This window comes from Styela clava, chromosome 3, assembly GCF_964204865.1.
Source record: "Styela clava chromosome 3, kaStyClav1.hap1.2, whole genome shotgun sequence".
Taxonomy (NCBI): Eukaryota; Metazoa; Chordata; class Ascidiacea; order Stolidobranchia; family Styelidae; genus Styela; species Styela clava.
The window spans coordinates 20255937-20274959 of record NC_135252.1 but is presented as its reverse complement, the minus strand read 5'-3'; the positions used below and the strand labels follow the sequence as shown (position 1 = coordinate 20274959).

At 33.1% G+C, this 19023-nt stretch overlaps 3 protein-coding genes and 1 long non-coding RNA gene across 4 annotated transcripts; 1 reads left to right on the top strand and 3 right to left on the bottom strand.

Moving 5' to 3' along the window:
• Positions 1-672: 672 nt before the first annotated feature.
• Positions 673-1761, bottom strand: LOC144420857 (uncharacterized). The gene is made up of 4 exons (XM_078110565.1): positions 1557-1761; positions 1353-1439; positions 848-1035; positions 673-750 (listed from the first exon to the last, which is right to left on the bottom strand). Exons 1-4 carry the CDS (start codon positions 1680-1682, stop codon positions 708-710), a joined length of 444 nt encoding a protein of 147 aa, XP_077966691.1. The 5' UTR covers positions 1683-1761; the 3' UTR covers positions 673-707.
• Positions 1762-2785: 1024 nt separating this feature from the next.
• Positions 2786-5831, bottom strand: LOC144420911 (uncharacterized). Its single transcript, XM_078110749.1, has 5 exons — positions 5751-5831; positions 4401-4542; positions 3674-3870; positions 3228-3412; positions 2786-2970 (listed from the first exon to the last, which is right to left on the bottom strand). Exons 1-4 carry the CDS (start codon positions 5829-5831, stop codon positions 3233-3235), a joined length of 600 nt encoding a protein of 199 aa, XP_077966875.1. The 3' UTR covers positions 2786-2970; positions 3228-3232.
• Positions 5832-10491: 4660 nt separating this feature from the next.
• Positions 10492-11937, top strand: LOC144420995 (uncharacterized). Its single transcript, XM_078110989.1, has one exon. The coding sequence runs from the start codon at positions 10525-10527 to the stop codon at positions 11131-11133; it is 609 nt and encodes a 202-aa protein (XP_077967115.1). The 5' UTR covers positions 10492-10524; the 3' UTR covers positions 11134-11937.
• Positions 11938-14864: 2927 nt separating this feature from the next.
• On the bottom strand, positions 14865-18773 carry LOC120342356 (uncharacterized). Its single transcript, XR_013474920.1, has 5 exons — positions 18244-18773; positions 17714-17812; positions 16760-16837; positions 16186-16282; positions 14865-15301 (listed from the first exon to the last, which is right to left on the bottom strand). It is a non-coding gene; the product is annotated as an uncharacterized LOC120342356 (long non-coding RNA).
• Positions 18774-19023: the final 250 nt, after the last annotated feature.

Below are 19023 nucleotides of genomic sequence, written 5' to 3'. Positions count from 1 at the left end.
ATTTTTAAAAGTTTTTCTTTATTTATTTCAAGTTTTATAACCGACACACAGCTTCGTATATATAATATAAAACTACGAAGTCTTATTTCTGCTTGATCGCGTCTTCTTTATCCCTTTATAAAATAATTTTAAAATGAATTCCCTAATTGATATATGTTATATAAATTCATGGGTAGCAAAAAATAACACATCAACGACAGGATACAGCAGAAATGGTCCCGTTTTCGAGAATATGGAGATCCAAGTGATATTTATACGTATGAAATGAAGATAAGTGGAGACAGTGACACCCAACCCACTACAAATACCCATCTTGCGCTTCAAAGGCTGCCGCATACTCGGCTCCGCTTGGTAAATATTTAGACAATTCATGGTTTCAATACGCTCATATTTTTTATGGCTACACTGGATTTTAAACTGAAGATAAAAATGATGAAGAACATATTGATTGAACAAATATTATGATCCTTGTCTTTGTAATTATATCTTGTTTTCTCAAAAGAAGTTATGATTATGATTATGTACTTGCTATCTATTTCATAAAAAATGACTGTGTTTCAAAATAGCTGCTAAAACTCATGTGTATACAAAACTTCCAAGATTTAGTTTGCATGGCAAAAGTAATTAACTTCAAATTCAATGAAATGTTTGATATCATATCTTGTTTTCCACGTGAATATTATTGCGAGCTTTTTCCACCACATTTTTCAATTCATCGTATATGCTTTCCAACTCTTCAAGTGATTATAGCTGGAATAAAAGTATTTGAAAGTTGAAATAAAAAAAACTTTCATGTCCAATAGAATAGATTGAGCGTTTATGTCAAACGCCATCAAAAGTTCCATACCCAATACGAATTGATGCGTCGTTTTGGGCCCAACATAAGTTGCGTATGCCTTCCTTATCCCTAAACGACATCGATGTCTCATTGGATTCCAAGATTGTTTCGGCTTCCTCGACATAGCCTTCAATGTCCTCTATTATTTCGATTACGTTTCTTTGTTTCAATACAGCCTTCTTTTTTTTCACGTCGGACTAAAACATGAAAATGTTCAACGGTCGTTGGCGATTTTTATTGATTCGTTCATCTTTTAATTCCAAATATTCTACGTGCAAACTGCTAGAATTAGTATTAAAACTGTTTTAAATTCGAGTAATGAACTTATTAACTTATACGACAATTATCAAAATATCCTCTTATCATTAATCGTAACGATAAAAATTGAACTATAAGATTAGACGTAATGAAAAAACTACCGATATGTAGTCATAGGTTGAATGCACATTATATTTTAAAAAATTTGTAATAATTTGTGCGACTGAGATTCAGGATTATAATATAAAAACTATACTTGTTGTTTTTCTTTTATTCGGATTCTCAATCTTTCTACAAACTCAATTAATCCCGTTCTTTGTTTCTCTATCTCATCCTCTGTAATCTAAAAACAATTTAAAGCTTTATGCAAAGTGTGATAATTACATTTGATGTCAGTAGAAATAGAAAAACAAATATATAAAGAGAAATTTTTAACGAAAAAACTAGAAAATATTCTCACTGGGTATGAATTAGGCCATTCTCCTAATTCATCACATTTTGTTGTTATTGATTTTATATCCTCTGACGTGAGTTTGTTTTCTTGTTCTCCGAAAACATCAAAGGATCTGACACGACTAATGAACATTCGACATCCATCGTCTTCTTTGACTATTTTGTGATCACGTTTCTGTGATTACAAACAATATGAAAAAATGTCATGTTGCTAAAAAATATTTCCAATGTATTTCTTATTCTGATTAAATTGAAATGTTACAAAAGACATGCTGTCACATGTCTAATTTCAAATCTTCTCTTCTGTTCATTTGATCTTTGAAATTGAAACAAATTTTCACGCGTATCTGTGTAACTCGGTTATAAACAGACGATGACCCTAAAATGATCAGTGTTGAAGGACCTAATACACGAAACGAATTATATAGTATAAAGAATAAGGTATCATATTCATAGAATTGTTATAGTTAGGTTGCCACCTGTTTCTCATCTTGCAAATTCTTTAAAATGTTAGGAGCAACTGTTTCTAAGTTCTCACGTTTATCTCTAAGTTCTTTCTGCGAGATCTTTCTAAAATTAAAAAAAACTGCGCCTATTTTTGTTTAAAATTCATAAAAACTAGAACGGTTGCTTTGCAAATTTAACATTAATATTAAAATATTATTGTTAATATTATTTTATATTAAAAAAGAACGTGTGCTATACATACATAGGAAACCAGGAGCCATTTCCCAGCATCCGTGTACATATCAACTATTCTGTTCAAATACTTGTTTGATAATTTATCTTTTTCTCTGTTGCGAGTTACAAACTGTTTCCGGTAGTTTATGCATTTAGATAAGCTCTCCTCAGCTTTGTTCCATTCTACTGAATAATCTTTGCATCTGTTTGCTATCTAAAATTTTTAAAATGATATAAAAAACTTACAGATCAATACTTTCATGCAAGTTTGTTCAAGGTGAGATACGGAGCCATCAACTAAAAGACGGAAGAGTACTGATATAAGAGTTATTATTTGAACACTGAAACACCATGAATTATACGCAAGCTAATTTTTAGGACAGCGATCGGTAATACCGATTGACTTGAAAATATGTAAAACAACACTGCAGGAGTATCAGCTACATGTCGGTACACACAAAATGAACAAATAAACTAACACCTCAATCAGTAAATTTCAACGTTCCATCAAGTCAAATCCTATCTTATGGATTATGACTCTATGTCTGCGTGAAAAATTCCAGAATAATTCATTTTTCTGATCGAAGCTAAAAAATATAACACTATGAACGAATTTAGGAAAAAACAAGCAGCAACTGAAGTAAATACCTTTTCTCTTTTTTCAACTTTTTGTAAATACTTTGAACACATTCCTCCAATTCCTTGTACGTTTTTTCTATTTCAGTGGAAGTCAAATTTTCCTATAAAGTAAATAAACATTTTATTATATTTGATAGAATGTTAGTGTTGAATACTCCAAGACGCCTAACTAAAACTAACTATAGGTCGAATAATTACACTAGCGGTATTTCCTACGAGGGCTTGAAAATCTTAAAGTTAACGTGATACCTGAATTTAATTTTGTATGACTTGTCCCAACGTATGTGGCCATATTGGACGTCATAACATTACGCATCGACCTTTTGAAGATTGTAAGCAAATATATTTATTTAGTTACCGCAATTAAGAACTGCATTGCTCTGATGCATTCAGATTGAATTCGAGCTTTGTCAATCTAGACGTGAGAGGCTCAAACACTGTAAGACGTTGTGCACGGTCGATGTAATTCTTTAGTTTTTCAGAGATTTTAGCCTTTTTCCTTCGCTCTTCAGCTTGCCTCCTTGTCCACTCGGCATTTTCTAACTAGAAACATTCAATATTCACAATCAGTAATGGTTCAAAAAATATAATTAATTGAAATATTGTCTCTATTTCATCACATGTATACTTGGAGGAGATAACGTTATAACATTTAAATCGATAACAAATTGAAGTTTTTTCAATTTTATTTAAAAGTTTTTCAGGTATTTTTTATGCTTTTCAATTTCGCCAATTTTCACAAGATGGCATGAAAAAACATGGCATGAAAAATTCTTTTATAATCTAGGTAATGCTGAGACTCACATCAGATTTGAGCCATTCTTCAGTTTCATTGCATAAGGCGTTCAGTGTATCTTCATATTCAGTTCCAGCAATTTGTTCTGATTCACACATCTGGCGAATTGAATCTAGATACTTTATGAGATTATCACGAGCCTCGGTCAACTTTGTATCTTCATTTTCTTGCTGTTGCTTTTCTGCTTCGATGAGAGTTGTTTCTGCTTTGATAGTTCATTTTTTTCTTGTATTAAAATGAGTAAAATAACAATGCGTAAGATACGTAATTTGATGGATCAAAATTGAGTTCGCTGTTAGTTTAGTTTGAACAGTGTGTTCTATGCATCAATATAGGGATTCACCTGTACCCCGTGCCGATTTTAAGAGTCGCCTCCACTTCAATGAACTTTGATTCTAGTTCTTCTACGGTAATGGTTTTCTGAAAAATTTTGTAATTGTGTGCACAGCAAAACGTTATTGAATGTGCTCATTCAATCACCTCCAAGTGTCCGTGAGTTTAATATTATCAATTCAATACGAAGTTGTTCTCATTCAGAACAAAAGTGATTGCTTTAGGCGAACTAAATGCATAACTAATGAGAAAACATCGCTTTAAACTAGGAACTATAAGAGCACCCATATATATGAAGTGAGTTACTATGTATATAAGGAAGTTTGTCATGGCAGATATAATTTGCAATTGTTACACTTACTCGGCACCTTTGAAGCCAATTTTTAGCTTTATTACAAGTACATTTCATCTTTTCGATGTACTGAGAAAATACGTCACCAAGATTTCTATTTGTTATTTGCGTACGAACTGAATCTAACAGTTTGCGAAGGTTTGCTTCATCCCATTGTTTCCTTACCTCTTGTTTTATCTTATGTGCGGCCATCTGAATGAAAAGAGTGTATAACACTATTAATTAGCTGGTTTACTTTAAGAAGGATTAACTATATGACAGAACAAAGTAACAATCCATTATCAACAAACTCGTAAATTATTTATTGCCTCCGCAATAACATATTAATTTATAAGAAACTTGAAATATTTACAGGGTAATGCAGTTACAAAAGAAGAAGATCATTGACAATAAATTTTACATGACTTTAGTTTTCGGAGCAACTTTGATATGAAGGACAAATTAACTGTAGTTGGATTACAGCTCATTTCAAATCAACTGCCTAAAATACAAACTAACGAAAGCCTGTCCACAAATTTGCTTTAGAGGGTGATCAAAAATACAACATATTCTATTTTTTTGCACAAACAGAGTATTAAATACTACTTCTTTCATTTTCGAAAACGTAATTAAAATTTTTAATGAGTTCTTTTTTTTCTTGGAAGGGGGTAGGTCACTCTTTTTATTTATATTGGTGATAATAAATAATATGTTGCTCACTACCAGGTGTTTCGATGCCAACTAAAAAATGTTATCTAATTAAATCAATTTCTTAGTGTCTGCTAGAATACCAAGTTAACATTCTTACGCTAGCATGATAGAAAAGTGAATGACAAAGTGAATGATTTATCAAAAACAAATTGTGAAAAATTATTTTGAATCTTTGTACACCAGAAAAGAAAATAGTACTAATTAACGATTATTTTATCGAATTTTTTCCAAATAAATATAGAATGTTGTTGAGATAACTACGAAATACAAGTTTTATTCTCCATATTATATTGCAGTACACACTTTATAAACATTTTGGTTTGGGCCTGCCATGACTCGCCGTTTAAATTAGATATATCCTGTTTCTATCACAACACAGAAAAAAATCGAAAATTATGATTCACGAACCCAGGGAGCTAGTTTTTTAAAAGTGAGATATCAGTGGCTGTTGTTTATACAAGGCCTTGCCAAATGCTCAAGTGAGCATTTGGTGTGTATACCAGGTTTGGGTATGGGTCATAATTTTATTCCGATATTCCTTATTTTAGTACATTTACGAGTTCGGGGACTGTCAGTGTTAGCCAAGTGAATATTGGTTTCAGTCCCTTTACACTTGATGTAAAAATGGCGAACAAAATTATTTACCTCCATATTGGTACATACACTACTTGAGCGCCAAATGTTGAGCTATTCAAACCAGTCTAATGTACCTCATTATCTTGTATAGGATTGCACTCAGTGCTTATTGATGGGTTGTCTTCTTCTTGGCATTTTGGTTTTGTATTGGCCATTTTATTTTGGTCGGATCGATTGCAAATTTATTTCTTGGTCGCGTTTTCTTGTCTCAAAAGTTGTCTAATTTTTGTATGTATGTATCCATAAATTAATTGTCAATATGAAGCATATTTTATTGAAGTTTCAAAACACCAGAGCTAGAAGAATCAGATGCTATTATCACATATTTAACATAGCATGTTGTTTTAAAACAGGGATGGGCAAACTAAGGAAAGTAAAGAACTTGCGTTTTTCATCGTTTAGTTCAGTATACTATACCACCAAGTTTTACCATCGGTGCTGAAATTGGAATATGCATGTGCTTGTCTAGTCACTCTATTGTAAATAACAAGATGTAAATGAAAATATCTTACCAAATGCTGTTGGAAAATCCACGAATTTATATAACAACGCCGATCATAGTGAAGGCATAGCCAACATATCATAGCCCAGCCTCACTACCTAGTGAAAAGAGGAACAGCGATAATATCGACTAGCTTAAAGTCGTATCGTTTGTGAGCATTTATTTACTTTACCGTCGTGAGTTGTGTTTGTGTTTAGCGAGGCGTATTGAAGTAACGCGATAGAAAAGTATATCTTAGCGTTCCTATAGGCATATATGGTATGAATGAACTAATAATGAACACAATAATATCCGAGTTCATATCCCCTCTTTTGGATGCATAACGTATACCAGGATATGCATTCAATGATTGCCAGATTGTTTTATTCAATTCAAATGCACATTTGTAGGAATTTTTGACCCTGTTTACTTTCATAGAAGATAAGTTTAATATTGATATAGCCATTGTATACTTTAAGTCAGATTATGTTTTTAGATTTGTAACCAAGCGCTTTATATATACCATTTGACGATAGTCCCTTCCTGTCTTTTGTAAATTATTGGAGCTTTGACCTTTGTTATTATTCACAACACTTAACCATCTTTCTATCAAATTAGTAATCTAGACCTCTATAACAATCAGCTATTAATATTTTTGACTTGAACTAGAAATCGTGTTCGACTATACGATAAATGCGTATTGCTCGGATTCTCTGTTTTTCGAGATAAATCTGAAAATATTTATTTTGATATCCTGACTGAATCCAGCAATTTCCCTTCAGCTTATGTCCTATTTAATGATACTGCGTTGCACTGTTATTTTTATGTCTATTCACATTGCAAGCTAATAAATATTGAAATTGTGCGTTTTTTGCTTTGTTCATTGTGATTCTGTGGGGCAAACTATTTACTTATCGTTTCCCCCATACCCTAATGCAAAGATGTAAAGCAAGAGTGAAATACAGCAAATCTGGGTGATTCAAGAGTCTTGCTTCACAACACAAATTTATTTGTGTAACTTAATTTATTTAAAACTTTCAGAATCACAAGCCATAATTGATGTCGTAATTTTTATTCGGGAAATTGCAACTAAAACTACTGTACATATATATAGACGAATTCGTAGTCCTAGTCCTACAGAATACAGTAACTAGTGTAAAATATCAGCCCGAGAATTCACTCAATTATTTTCAAAAGTAAAAATTTCACAAAGACTTACCAGTTTTGATAAGCGTTCTGCTGTTGATTGCCGAATTGGCAATTCCAGTTATATGAATATTAATAATACAACTTTTTGAGTGCCTCAAAATTGACTTATTGTGATTTTATTTCATATACAAGACATTTTTCATTCAATTTCGAAGGCATTAGTTTGGGGAACTCTTTTTTAAATATTAATTTTACTTTATATTTTTAGTTATTACTACTTGATACATAATTTCCTAAGAGAATACTCAATATTATCATTTTTTAAAAGACTTGAAACTTTACAGAATGACATCATATTTGTGCCAATTTATTTTTCCCGCTCTCTTGGTCTTAAAATGTTACGCCAGGTGATTTCTAAGCCCGTACGCGATGCTCGAGTGTACAATTCGAAACCATTTTCTCGATTGCAAATTAAACAATGGTAGGATCAGTGCTCACTGAGCGTATCGACATGAGGCATATAATCTAAATTGCATTTGTCTGGTATGTAGGAATATTGCGTGGTACCCTTCAATTAGGCTGGGATCGGGGCTTGCAATTCAAGAATTTAACCTCATAAAAATGAAAACCCTCAATAGCGTTAGTACAATTTTCGAAGCGACAAGAGGCAGAAATAGCGATTGAGATTACCTAGCAGATAAACCTTGATAGAGTATGACTTGCAGTCAGGGGCATCTGGCAAACGATGAGATTCAGTGCGGAGACGATCATATAAAGGAGTCGTTGTATAAAACGAATAAAATATGTCACCGATGAATTATTGAGCACTGTATCTCCAATATCGTTAGGCCCAAATCTATGCTTGAATGTGAATCATATTTTCGAAGCTGATCCCAAACCATAGTAACCCAACCAAATTTTCTGTCCGAAAGGTCCGAGTGCAGGTTACATATCTAGAGTTCAAGTCGTCTTGAGCCCACACCTCACTCACGGTTTAATAAATTGGGTAAGCCGGTCGATTAATACCAAGAAGTGGATTTTAATTAAGATTGTTCAATTAAACTAAAGGACGATATGCTTGTCAATGTAAAGACAAAGTAAAATAACACGGAATGCTTTGTATGAAAATTACATTGGCATAATTTGTGAGACTTCTTGTGTGTAGAAAGTGCCTTTAAATACGCTCCGCGATTCCCTTAAAGCAGTAGTACTAAAACTCTGTTAGCCGTGCCCCCTTTTTAGAATTTGTCTTGCGCCCCACCTCAAAAATAACTAGCTAACAATGAGCTACATATAACAGATAAAAAGACGAAAGTATGTTTTATTCAAAAAACACGTTGAACAAACCTGGATGTAATATACATATTGAAATAAATGAAAAGTTTCGAAAATGTAAATATCCGAAATGAAGCGGGCAAGATGAAATCTAACAAATAAAATTTATTTTTAATTAGCTCCACACCCCTCCAAAAATTGTCTACGTCATCTTGTGGGGCGCCCAGTTTTAATGACAAAATTTCAGGAAATTAGGGTTACATTTTTGTTGGATTGGGTGGTTGGGCAATAGCAGTAACAGTAATTTGAGTTTCATTGAACTGTGGCTTATATCTGTGAATGATATGAATGGTATTCTCTGAGAGTGTTTTTTAATTTACAAAAAAAAATATCCACCACCAAGCGAAGAACTGAGCGCTCTTGAATATGCCAAACCGAGTCAAGTTTTCGATTTGAATATATTCAGGCCCCGAAATAGGAGTCGTAAAAACACGTTAAACCACTACTAGATATCAGTAACTACTAGTTTTTTCAGCCTAATGATTGGAATAAACCTTAAGTGTTGCGTACGTTATTTATCTAAAAGTATGGTATATTACACATGCTGTGTCAAATACCAATTTGAGGTAGTCACTTGCTGACGGTTGTTATCCATCTTCATACTATCTATTACTCAATATCATTATATCTGTGATTAATATAATTGCTACCAGTATACTAAAAGGTTTCGTTATGATAGGATATAAAAACCTGATCAAGGTAAGATCGCACGAAACTAACACGGTACTCAAAGAAGCTTAATGATAAAATGTTTACAAATCAGGATTTCTCTTTATAATTTACTATGATAACGGCTAGTAATGTCAAACGTGCAGAAACGTTTTGAGGAGAGGAAAGTCGATAGATCTGCTTTATCATATAGACCAGGGCTTCCCAAACTTTTGAGCTCGCGGCCCCTTTTGATATATTAAAATTTTTCGCGGCCCTTGTTCACGCTAATAATGCTAAAAAGTTCAAAATATGCTTTTTGATATTTTATTGACACAGCCAATTCTTAACTTTTAAAAGAGCTACTCAATAACAAAAACATCTTTACTCAAATTATTCAATGTAATGGGTGCAAATCTTTCTTTCTTAACTCTGCCTAGTTTTTCTTTAAAATGCTCGAAACCCACTCATGTTCGATGAGATTCTCATGTTCTGAAAATTCGGTTTTCTGTAGATAAAGATTATTTCTACTTGGTTCAAAAAGCGTTGCGCACCACATCTCCCTTGCGATTTCGTATTTATATTAAGCAGGCTTTTCTACCATGGCCCATTGAATTTGATTTCACTGACTGTTGTTAGATTTTGTTCGTTCGTTTATATAAAACTCAATGCAAAAAAGGTATTATATTGAAATGTATCAATACGTACGGTATTTTTCACGGGAAGTCGCAAAACTTGAGCATATTTCTGGAGGTCGTCACAATACAATTAAGTTCGAAAACTACTGAGTCCTCCTATAGTTGAAAGAAATCTATTTTTAAATTGTTAATAACCTATATGTAGCCGCTATTTTTAATGTAAACATGCTCTTAAATTTGTATCATATTTCGGTATTCATATTTCGTATATTAATCTCGTTATTCTCTACATCCCCCTAAAATGAGCTCCAGTGTTCAAAAGAAAATTGATGACAATGTCTTATTTTCGGGAAAACACGGTGTATTGACTCGGAATTGTGAATTTATCGTTTTACACTATTTTTAATGATTGTATTTCAAATTAAGAGTCTGAAAAAGTGCAATAGATATAGCAGATTATAGAGAACCACGGCTTCTCGTCAGGTTACCAGTCTATCTCGTGTAAAGAAATAGTTAAGAAGAAAGAACAATAAATCTTTTGTACTCTTTTTGTTTTGCAGAAAGCTTGTGTTTAAGTTTAATATAGGTATATATAGTATGTGGAAGCGTGATGAATCAAGAGTATGGGTTCGCCCATCAGATGTTCGATACACCCAGGATTCAATTCTTCCATATTTTCAAAACGGAGATACAATACAAGATGTTGCGAGAAAAATTTTACAAAGAGAACTGAACTTTGATGACATACCACTTATAAAAATTATAGAAATGAATAACAAATTTTGGTCACTGGACAACAGAAGACTTCATTTGCTAAAATTTCTTGAAAATCATAATTTTCTGAAACTTGTAAAGGTTCGTCTTGTGGACAAATCTAGATTGCCAAAAGAAAAGTTCACAACAAACAATGATGGAATTAGCATACGAATTCGCAGAGGATCGGATAATTTTATTGACAGATACAATCAGCCCAATGTAGACCGTGCCAGGCTCCATACGAGGTCTAACGAGTTTTCCATGAGTTCTAGTAGAAGTGGAGTTAAACTATGGAATGAAACACACTATTCCCCGCCACGAGTAAATCGTGAATCTCCACGCGGTCGTCAAACGCAATCTCAAGAACCGAGCGGGTTAGCTATATTCATTGCTCTGCTGTTTGTCATTTTGCTTTATTTCTTGGCAATTTTCCTTGATAAAAAACCATAAAGAGTCATAAAAGGACTACATGAACTTTTACAATATACATAATTCATCGACCGATGCCAGATGATGTGAGGATAGGATGACTGAATCAAACGGTCGGAGTTGAAGTTTAGTCATCTTGGAGTCGAAAATCTACGAATCGTGTAAGATTTTCCCCAAGTTTTAGTTTTAAAACTTGATGAAGCGGAAAGTCAATTTCATCTCAAACTAAAATGCATAAAACACTAAAAAGAGTCGTTCATAAATTTGTTCTTTTTGTTCTTCGCTAACGTACGTATTCATAATTTTTTCATCCAAAAACCTTTTTACGTTTTGTGAAATATGCTAGTTAGATTGTTATGTATGTTATTCTATCAAAGAAGAAAGTTCATTTATGCCTAATTATTGTTTATATGTGTGAAATTCACATTGTCATAGAATATATAATGGAAGACAGGGGCGTAGCCAGGGTGGTTTTGGAGGTCGGAACCCTTCCCCCCCTTTTGAGATGTAAAAAAATAAAAGCATCTTTCTGTATCACATAGCAATTTTTCGTAGCTTGAAATGCTTTTTAAGCCATCACAACTCACGAAAACACACTTTTTCCGGCGTTCGGCCGGACCCGCAAGCTGTTTCGATCTAACTTGGCAAATAGAAATTTCAGAATCCCCTAAAAAGCTATGTCCGTTACTAGCATGGTATCTCATGAATCGACATCATTTTACATTTCAATTTTACATTCCAGCTTTGGGTAATATGATTGTCATTTTCATTTCAACAATTAAATTGTTGGGTAAATGTGCAGTTGTATTATAAAAATATAGTATGATGAAACTATTTTTCGATCAATATATTTTGGGGAAAAGAGAGAGAAGTAAGTAAGAGGTGAGATAACGCTTAGCGCTATATGCCAACCGTAGAGCCGAACCAATTGCAGTGTTTTTGCTCATGTTAAGGTTGTTTGCGTCTGTTAGATCTATTTTTATTTGTTATGTATTAATGATTGTGGTTACCGTTAGCAAATAGATTTTATGTTGATTATACACACAAGAAAGACAAAAATAGAAAAGAAGTAAAGCACTGTCATTATACTAATCAGGGAACAATAAAAAATAAGCTATCGAAGTTATGTACTAGTAAATTATTTTTATTTTGTATTTAATTCAAACGTCTGTTGTTCCATTTTTACAAATATATAATTCCAAAAAATGTTACAAATGAATATGATGTAACACTCAAATTTAATTGTTGAATTGCCACACCAAGGTACTTTGGCTTTGGTATTAAATTCGAATCCTGCGGTATTCTTCCAGCTATCACAAAATCAGATCAGCTCAATTTCACCAAATTTATACTAAATTTGAGCTCTTCAGCGTGCATTAGTGCGGATAAATCTGCTTTATCGCCAAAGGATAAACATTGCAGTCGCGTGACGAAACAACAACATCTCAAGCTATTAACAAAGATGAGAGGATTAAATGAATTTGTTATGTAACTTGGAAATCAGATTCACCCCTACACGCTTAGTCAATTCAAGCTTTTGTATATTCATATACAGGGTGGTCGCTAGAAAATCAGCCAAACAGCCATTCATTTTTGCAAAAAATAACTTTTACAAAGTTTTTAAAAGCATATGTTATATTACACTCAGATGCTTAAAATGTCGTCCGTGCTCTTCAGAGAAGTGTCTTAATCTAAAAGTCCAAGCTCGTATAGCGTTTTGAAGGTTAACTTGTGAGATATCGTTCTATGCTCTTCCCAAGCTCGTTTTCAAATCATCATTTGTAAATATAAATAGCTGTGTTTGACAAATGTTTTATTTTTCTAGCGATCTCCCTTTTCCGTACAAGATCATAAACATACGTATTTGAATTCGATTTTTAGGCGTTTCTAAAAGATACTTGGTACCACTTGATTCATTTCATCGTATTTATAAATAAGAAAACATAAATTTGGCTATTTTATTTTAATCCAGAATTTTTTTTAAAAGACTCTGTTCCGTTACACATAAACCCGGTTCTTTCAACCAGCTCGGTGCTCAGATAATTCTCTACCGACTGATGCACGGCTTTCGTGTCCATATGTTTGAGCTTTTTTGCTTAGTATTCGATTAGTCGGTTTTATATATTGTGAGAAAAACCCCGTGACTTCACCTAGGCTCATTGATTTGCCTTTGCAAATCACTCCACTTAATTCAATCAATATGAAAAATTAGTCTCCTTATAATCGTGTAATAAAACAAACGACTTTTGAAAATCCGAATCAAATATTTTCCTAATGAATTCCAACGACAGCAACTCTAATTGTTTAGTTATAATATAAAATTTAAAATTGGAAATCAGTTGGTATTTGTGAATGCCCAGCTTTAGGGAATTGAGCAAGTTTAAGTGTTGTTCTTGGCGTTGTTGATGAGTCTTGTTTTACATGGTGCTTCTGAAACTGAATTGTACTTTGGCTTTTCCATCAATATTGTCTAGTACTGAGACATTGCAACTTCCGCCTTCAATTTCCGCAATGCCAAGTTCACTTTGCCCTTTGTAAACTTTCAACTTTCCGTATATCTTGTAAACTCCAGAAAAAAAAAAAAAAATACTGTGCACGCGTTAGTAAAATAACCGAAACATGACAACGTTCAACCTCTGATATGGATCAGTTTTTCTTGACTACGAACAAGGTTCCAGAAGACGAGTAACAGTCTTTTTTTTTCAAAATGATTTGACGTATATATTTCAACGAAATTAAGTTCTGACAAGTTTCATCTTTTCATCAGATCTGTGATTTATTTTGTGGGTGGACAAGAACAAACTATACACACGACATTTCACACAAATAATCACATTCCAGATAATACTGACTACTGAGTCCAATCTCTTCCCTCCAATATCTTCGTTAGATTCCGATTATAGCGAACAACATGGTATGCTATCGCAGGACGTGCAGCTAATCATTTCCAACTCTTACACAAACCAAGCCTATTTAAACGTCCGTCCAAGCACAACTACGTAATCGAGTATACGGTTCCATTACATTTGAACCCACGTACATTTGAACCCATGACAATTGCACCTGTATGCTATTGCACCTATGGAATTTTTTTTGTTTCACCGATAGTTAAACCCATACTAACCCTAACCCATGAGTTTTAGCACCCGCATATAGATTGAACCCGTGGATATACGCATGGGTTCAAATGTACATGGGTTCAAATGTACGGTCACCGAGAATACACTTTCCATTGTCTCAGTTTTTTCTATGCATTGGGACGTTAGCTGAGTAATGTCTACATATTTACAAATTTGTTACTTAGAGAAAATAGAAGGATTTTGATCATTGAGTTATCAACGACTCGAACAAGATCATTTATACAAAGCAATATCGTTGGTAAATAATCGAAACTGGAATTTAGTATCAAACATCTTACAAGTATAAGACAAGCATGTGTAGAGTAACTATTCGAGATTGCGTTTAAAAAAGCAAATAAGCTCTTTACTCATCTCACGATACCAAATTGTCATTTTCATTCAATATAGGCCAACAACGCTTTAAATGCATTGGGTTACTTTAAATCGACATAAAATTCTGTCAAGCGTATTCATTGCATTTAAGTAAGAAATATTATATTGAAAATAGAGAGAATTGGAATATGTTAAATGCGGCAATATTTGCCTGTTTGAGTTCAGAGAAAAGTTATTGCTTTTCAAGTCTAAAACGAACGTGGGTAATCTGAATATCAATTAAGTCTCTGTCAATATAGGTTATCTAATGTCTTTCAACGTTTTATTGTCTGTATTTTCCATTGTGATATACTGAATTTATTATTTCAAATATACAAAGCTTAACAAGTAATGTGATCTAACCACAATGAATACCTTAATCAGCAATGGTATTTTTTTCCTAACTTTCATTCCAGTAAATTTTAAAGAGTAGTTGTATCCTTTCCAATGAAACCAGTTTATTGCTTCGCCAGGTGGAGCTGCGCCTTTAATGTAAAGTTCGTTAAGATTCGACCAGTGACAAGCTTCATACCACCAGGCACCCTTGCAAACATCGCACAAATAGTGCTGTGAACATCTCTGTCGAAATTCCTAAGTAGTGAATTTAATATTATTGTGGATAGTGAGAGTAGTGATAGCCACTGTATACACCAATTGTAAGTTTGTACCCTGTTGATTCATCACCAACGTTGAATGTCCTGACAAAGAAAACAAGAGAGCAATGCTCAAATGTATGGACACGAAATAAAAACAAAGTAGTATAAATCTTCACAGTGCCAGTAGTCTGCGCAGAGTAGTGGTGCGTAAAACTCAATAAAACTAAAAGTTGATGACGTCATCATACAGAAAACGAATGTCATCCACAGAAATTTTTAAAGACAGTATAGTAATAAAGTAATATTGCTCTAGAGACAAAAACAATTTTTAACCACTTAAGATTTAGTTTCCAGCAATCGGTCCATTCAGGCTTGTCCATGGGACATATTTTTCTGTCCCATTCCCATCCCATAGCAATTATGCCTGTCCCATCCCATCCCATGGGACTCCCATCGGAATAAAATTCAATAAAAATTCTTGAATTTAGGTTTATCGTCTACTAAATAGACTACATGTACGAATAAACATGCAAAACAACAAAATTTACAATCTTTGTTAACTTTATATTCATGACTATTATACTTGTGTCCATGAGTCATTTCACGCAGTATATTTTGCTCTTTATAACTAAAAAGGGAGCTATGTTCAAATATATGGACATGATGTGCATAACGAAATGTTTTACCGTCATTCCCCCAAAAATCATACGGTCTTCGTGTCCTATGGGAAATACAAAAGTGTGCTGTCCCATCCCATCCAATGGGACGTTTCCCATGGGATTCACATGGGAATACCATTCCTATAGACAAGCCTGGGTCCAGTAGTTGAAGAGAATTTTTCACAATAACAAAATAAAGAATTCTAACAACTAAAACACAATAACAGATTATAATGAAACGCTTAGTAAGTCAATTTTGTGTCCAATAAGACTTGTTCTTTACATACACTGGTTCAAGAAGCAGAGAAGCCATGTAAACTAATTTACCCGTATTTGGCGAAACGTTTATCATTATCCCAATCCATCATAACAACACGCAGTTCATATTCTCCATAATTTGTCAATCTGTGAAGATTTTACAGACCTAAATGATAATGTACATTACGACCAGGTGTGTCCAAAACAAATCGAATATTCAGACAGATTTGAAGTTGGTTATATTCGGTAAAGTATACAGTCTACATTGTCTTGAGAAATAAATATAATAAAGACTATATTATTTTCTATTTATGGCACAGATTCATTCCAGAATATATTCTTTATTTCATATTAGAAAAAATTATTTTAGATTGTTTTTGAAATAATAAATTATTCGGTTGCGACTTAAACTTTCATCTACTATGGGAATAATAAATCTCTTCATCGTCAAACTCTAAACAAATCTATACAAATTAAAATTACATTGCAGTTGGTGTCAATGCTAAGAAAAATATCTTGTGCAAAAGAATTGTAGTCCATCATTTCAGTTATCAGAAAAATTGAACTTTACAGTATTTATTTTTGATTCAATAATATTTATAGTGGAATATATAACTCTTTTTAAATTACGAACTCAACTAACCAATCCAGAATTCTTTGTCATTATCTCCAAACCCCGTAACATAATCATTCCAGTTTCGGAAAAAGTCGACAGATCCATCTTGACGTCGTTGAAAAACCCCATAGAAAGAGAAAGAGAGAGAGAGATTTTAATATTTCGTCAACCAAAAAATACAGTCATCAAAAAAATAGCAAAAGCAAATAAAATTGTTTTGGTATGAACAGGAGGGAGCGATGCGATTATACGGCCATCGACGTCAGCTTCCACAAGTTTGGCGAAAGGTAATAAAATGTCGAAATAAGTGGTTCTCAAACTTTTTAGGCCGTGCTCCTATTTCCAAATGTGTCAAGTCTCGCACGCCACCTCAAAAATAACTTGTTATCAATTAGCCACAAAAAACAGATAGCATAGTGAAGGTATGTTTAATTCGAAAAACACGTTAAAAATACGTGAATGGAATCGCAATCTTTAAACCACAAAGAAATGTAAATATCCAAACTGAGGTGGACAAGATCAAATCGAACGAATATTTTTCTTTTTTAAATATACTCAAGGCCTTTCAAAAATGTATATTCCCGTGTGTTGGGCGCGCCCCAACGCTTAAAACCACTGGTCTAAATAAATCATCACATCGACCCGTGATTTAGTTTTACTATCAGGAATTTTTACACTTCTACTCGGAGCAGACTCAGTGAAAACCTCGTTCATTGATACCCAAGGAATTAATTTTTTTAAATTTATCTTTTAAGCACTGGCTATCAAGCTTAATTACATAGTTAAAAACAGAGCTAGGTCGTTGCAACCAATATTTTTCAAAACAAAAACAAATTGAGTCTTTAGAATACGATTAATTGTAGTATTTATTTATGAGTGACCACAAACAGGCGGTCTAATTTGACCCTTTCTTTTTAAATGAGCATGTCCTTTTCTTTATAATAAAATAATTGTGTGATGGGAACTGTCACTGCTACTTACTAATCTTTTTGTCGAGTTTTCTTAAAACAACATATTCAATAGTTTCGATAAGTTTTCTGTTTTCAATATTTTCATTGTTTTCTTCCATATTGTTGAGATCTGAAATTTAAAATTCCCAGGTTGATTTGCCATTGCTCTAATACATATCTAGATAGATTCATTAAATATATTATTTTACCAATAAATTAAGGGTTAGGAAATTGATACCACGCTTTAAAAACTTGAGAAAGAGCATCACACATCTTCGAAAAAAAAAAAATCGTCGACCTATAGCATGCTTGTAGTAAGACGACTGGTGTATGCTGATATTTCCTAAATGGGTGAATTATACACTTCGGAAAAACTATGTCATAACATTACGCGGTATAAATAATTGCACTTAGCAAACGTTTCAAAAATAAGAAGAATAGTACATGAATGAGACATAAATGAAGTTTCGTTATCTGATAATATCTTTAAAAATACTTTACTAAATATAAAACAGAAAAGATCATAATTGCTATAAATAATAATTTTTTTTAATTACTTACCCTTTTTCGACTTTTTTGCAACATTTAACTTCATGGCTGTTTCCATTTTCAACGTGTCACCTTGCCTTATGGTAAATCGGGAACTAATAAAATCACCTGAAATTAGCTATAATTGTAATTACTTGTACAAAATACATGGACAGAGCTATTAAGTCCGTCCTAAAAATGAAAAGCGTCGTGGCAAAGCGTAGTGGTATTGTGATATTACTACTGACTGGATTTAATATCATTTTGAAATATATTCAGCAAGTTACGTGAATTTTCATATCAAACGAAAAGTTCAAACTTTTTCTTCGAAGCTTTCCTTTAAACATAATCATCTAAGCAAAAGATGTAAATGTACATGAAGCAAAAGCCTCCTTCAGATTTAAATCTTGCGTTTGACTAAGCATGTAAGGGTGAATATGATTGGATATACATCGGTATGTTATTTCATTTGCTTAATTTTGTTAATAACTCGAGATCTTGTTACTTCGTAGCGTCGCGAGATTCAAACAATAGTTTAGTCTAATTGCGATTGAAATGTATACCCCTCGTGCTAAAGCATGTTTACACGCACTAATGCACATAGCAGAGTTTTTTCAAACAGAAATTTGTTAAAATTACGGAAACTTAATTTTTGAGATGGCTAGGGTACTTTAGGGACTCACTTCGAATAATGAATATAAAACGCAATAGCATCACGCTGCACTTATAGAAGAACACATTATGATTGAAACTATCAAATTATTCCAACTCTTATTTCGTACTCTAATTAATTGATAGTACAAAAATAAAACA

Bases quoted from the DNA above. Each gene is read 5' to 3' on its own strand.
- LOC144420911 (XM_078110749.1), bottom strand. From the start codon at position 5,831: ATGGCCAATACAAAACCAAAATGCCAAGAAGAAGACAACCCATCAATA. The intron at 4,543-5,750 runs GTACATTAGACT...CTTTTCATTCAG, and splicing joins ATCCTATACAAGATAATGAG to ATGGCCGCACATAAGATAAA. The intron at 3,871-4,400 runs GTACTTGTAATA...GAACTATCAAAG, and splicing joins GTACATCGAAAAGATGAAAT to CAGAAACAACTCTCATCGAA.
- LOC144420995 (XM_078110989.1), top strand. From the start codon at position 10,525: ATGTGGAAGCGTGATGAATCAAGAGTATGGGTTCGCCCATCAGATGTT.
- LOC144420857 (XM_078110565.1), bottom strand. From the start codon at position 1,682: ATGTTCATTAGTCGTGTCAGATCCTTTGATGTTTTCGGAGAACAAGAA. The intron at 1,036-1,352 runs GTATAGTTTTTA...TTCATGTTTTAG, and splicing joins GAATAAAAGAAAAACAACAA to TCCGACGTGAAAAAAAAGAA. The intron at 751-847 runs GTATGGAACTTT...CTTTTATTCCAG, and splicing joins GACGCATCAATTCGTATTGG to CTATAATCACTTGAAGAGTT.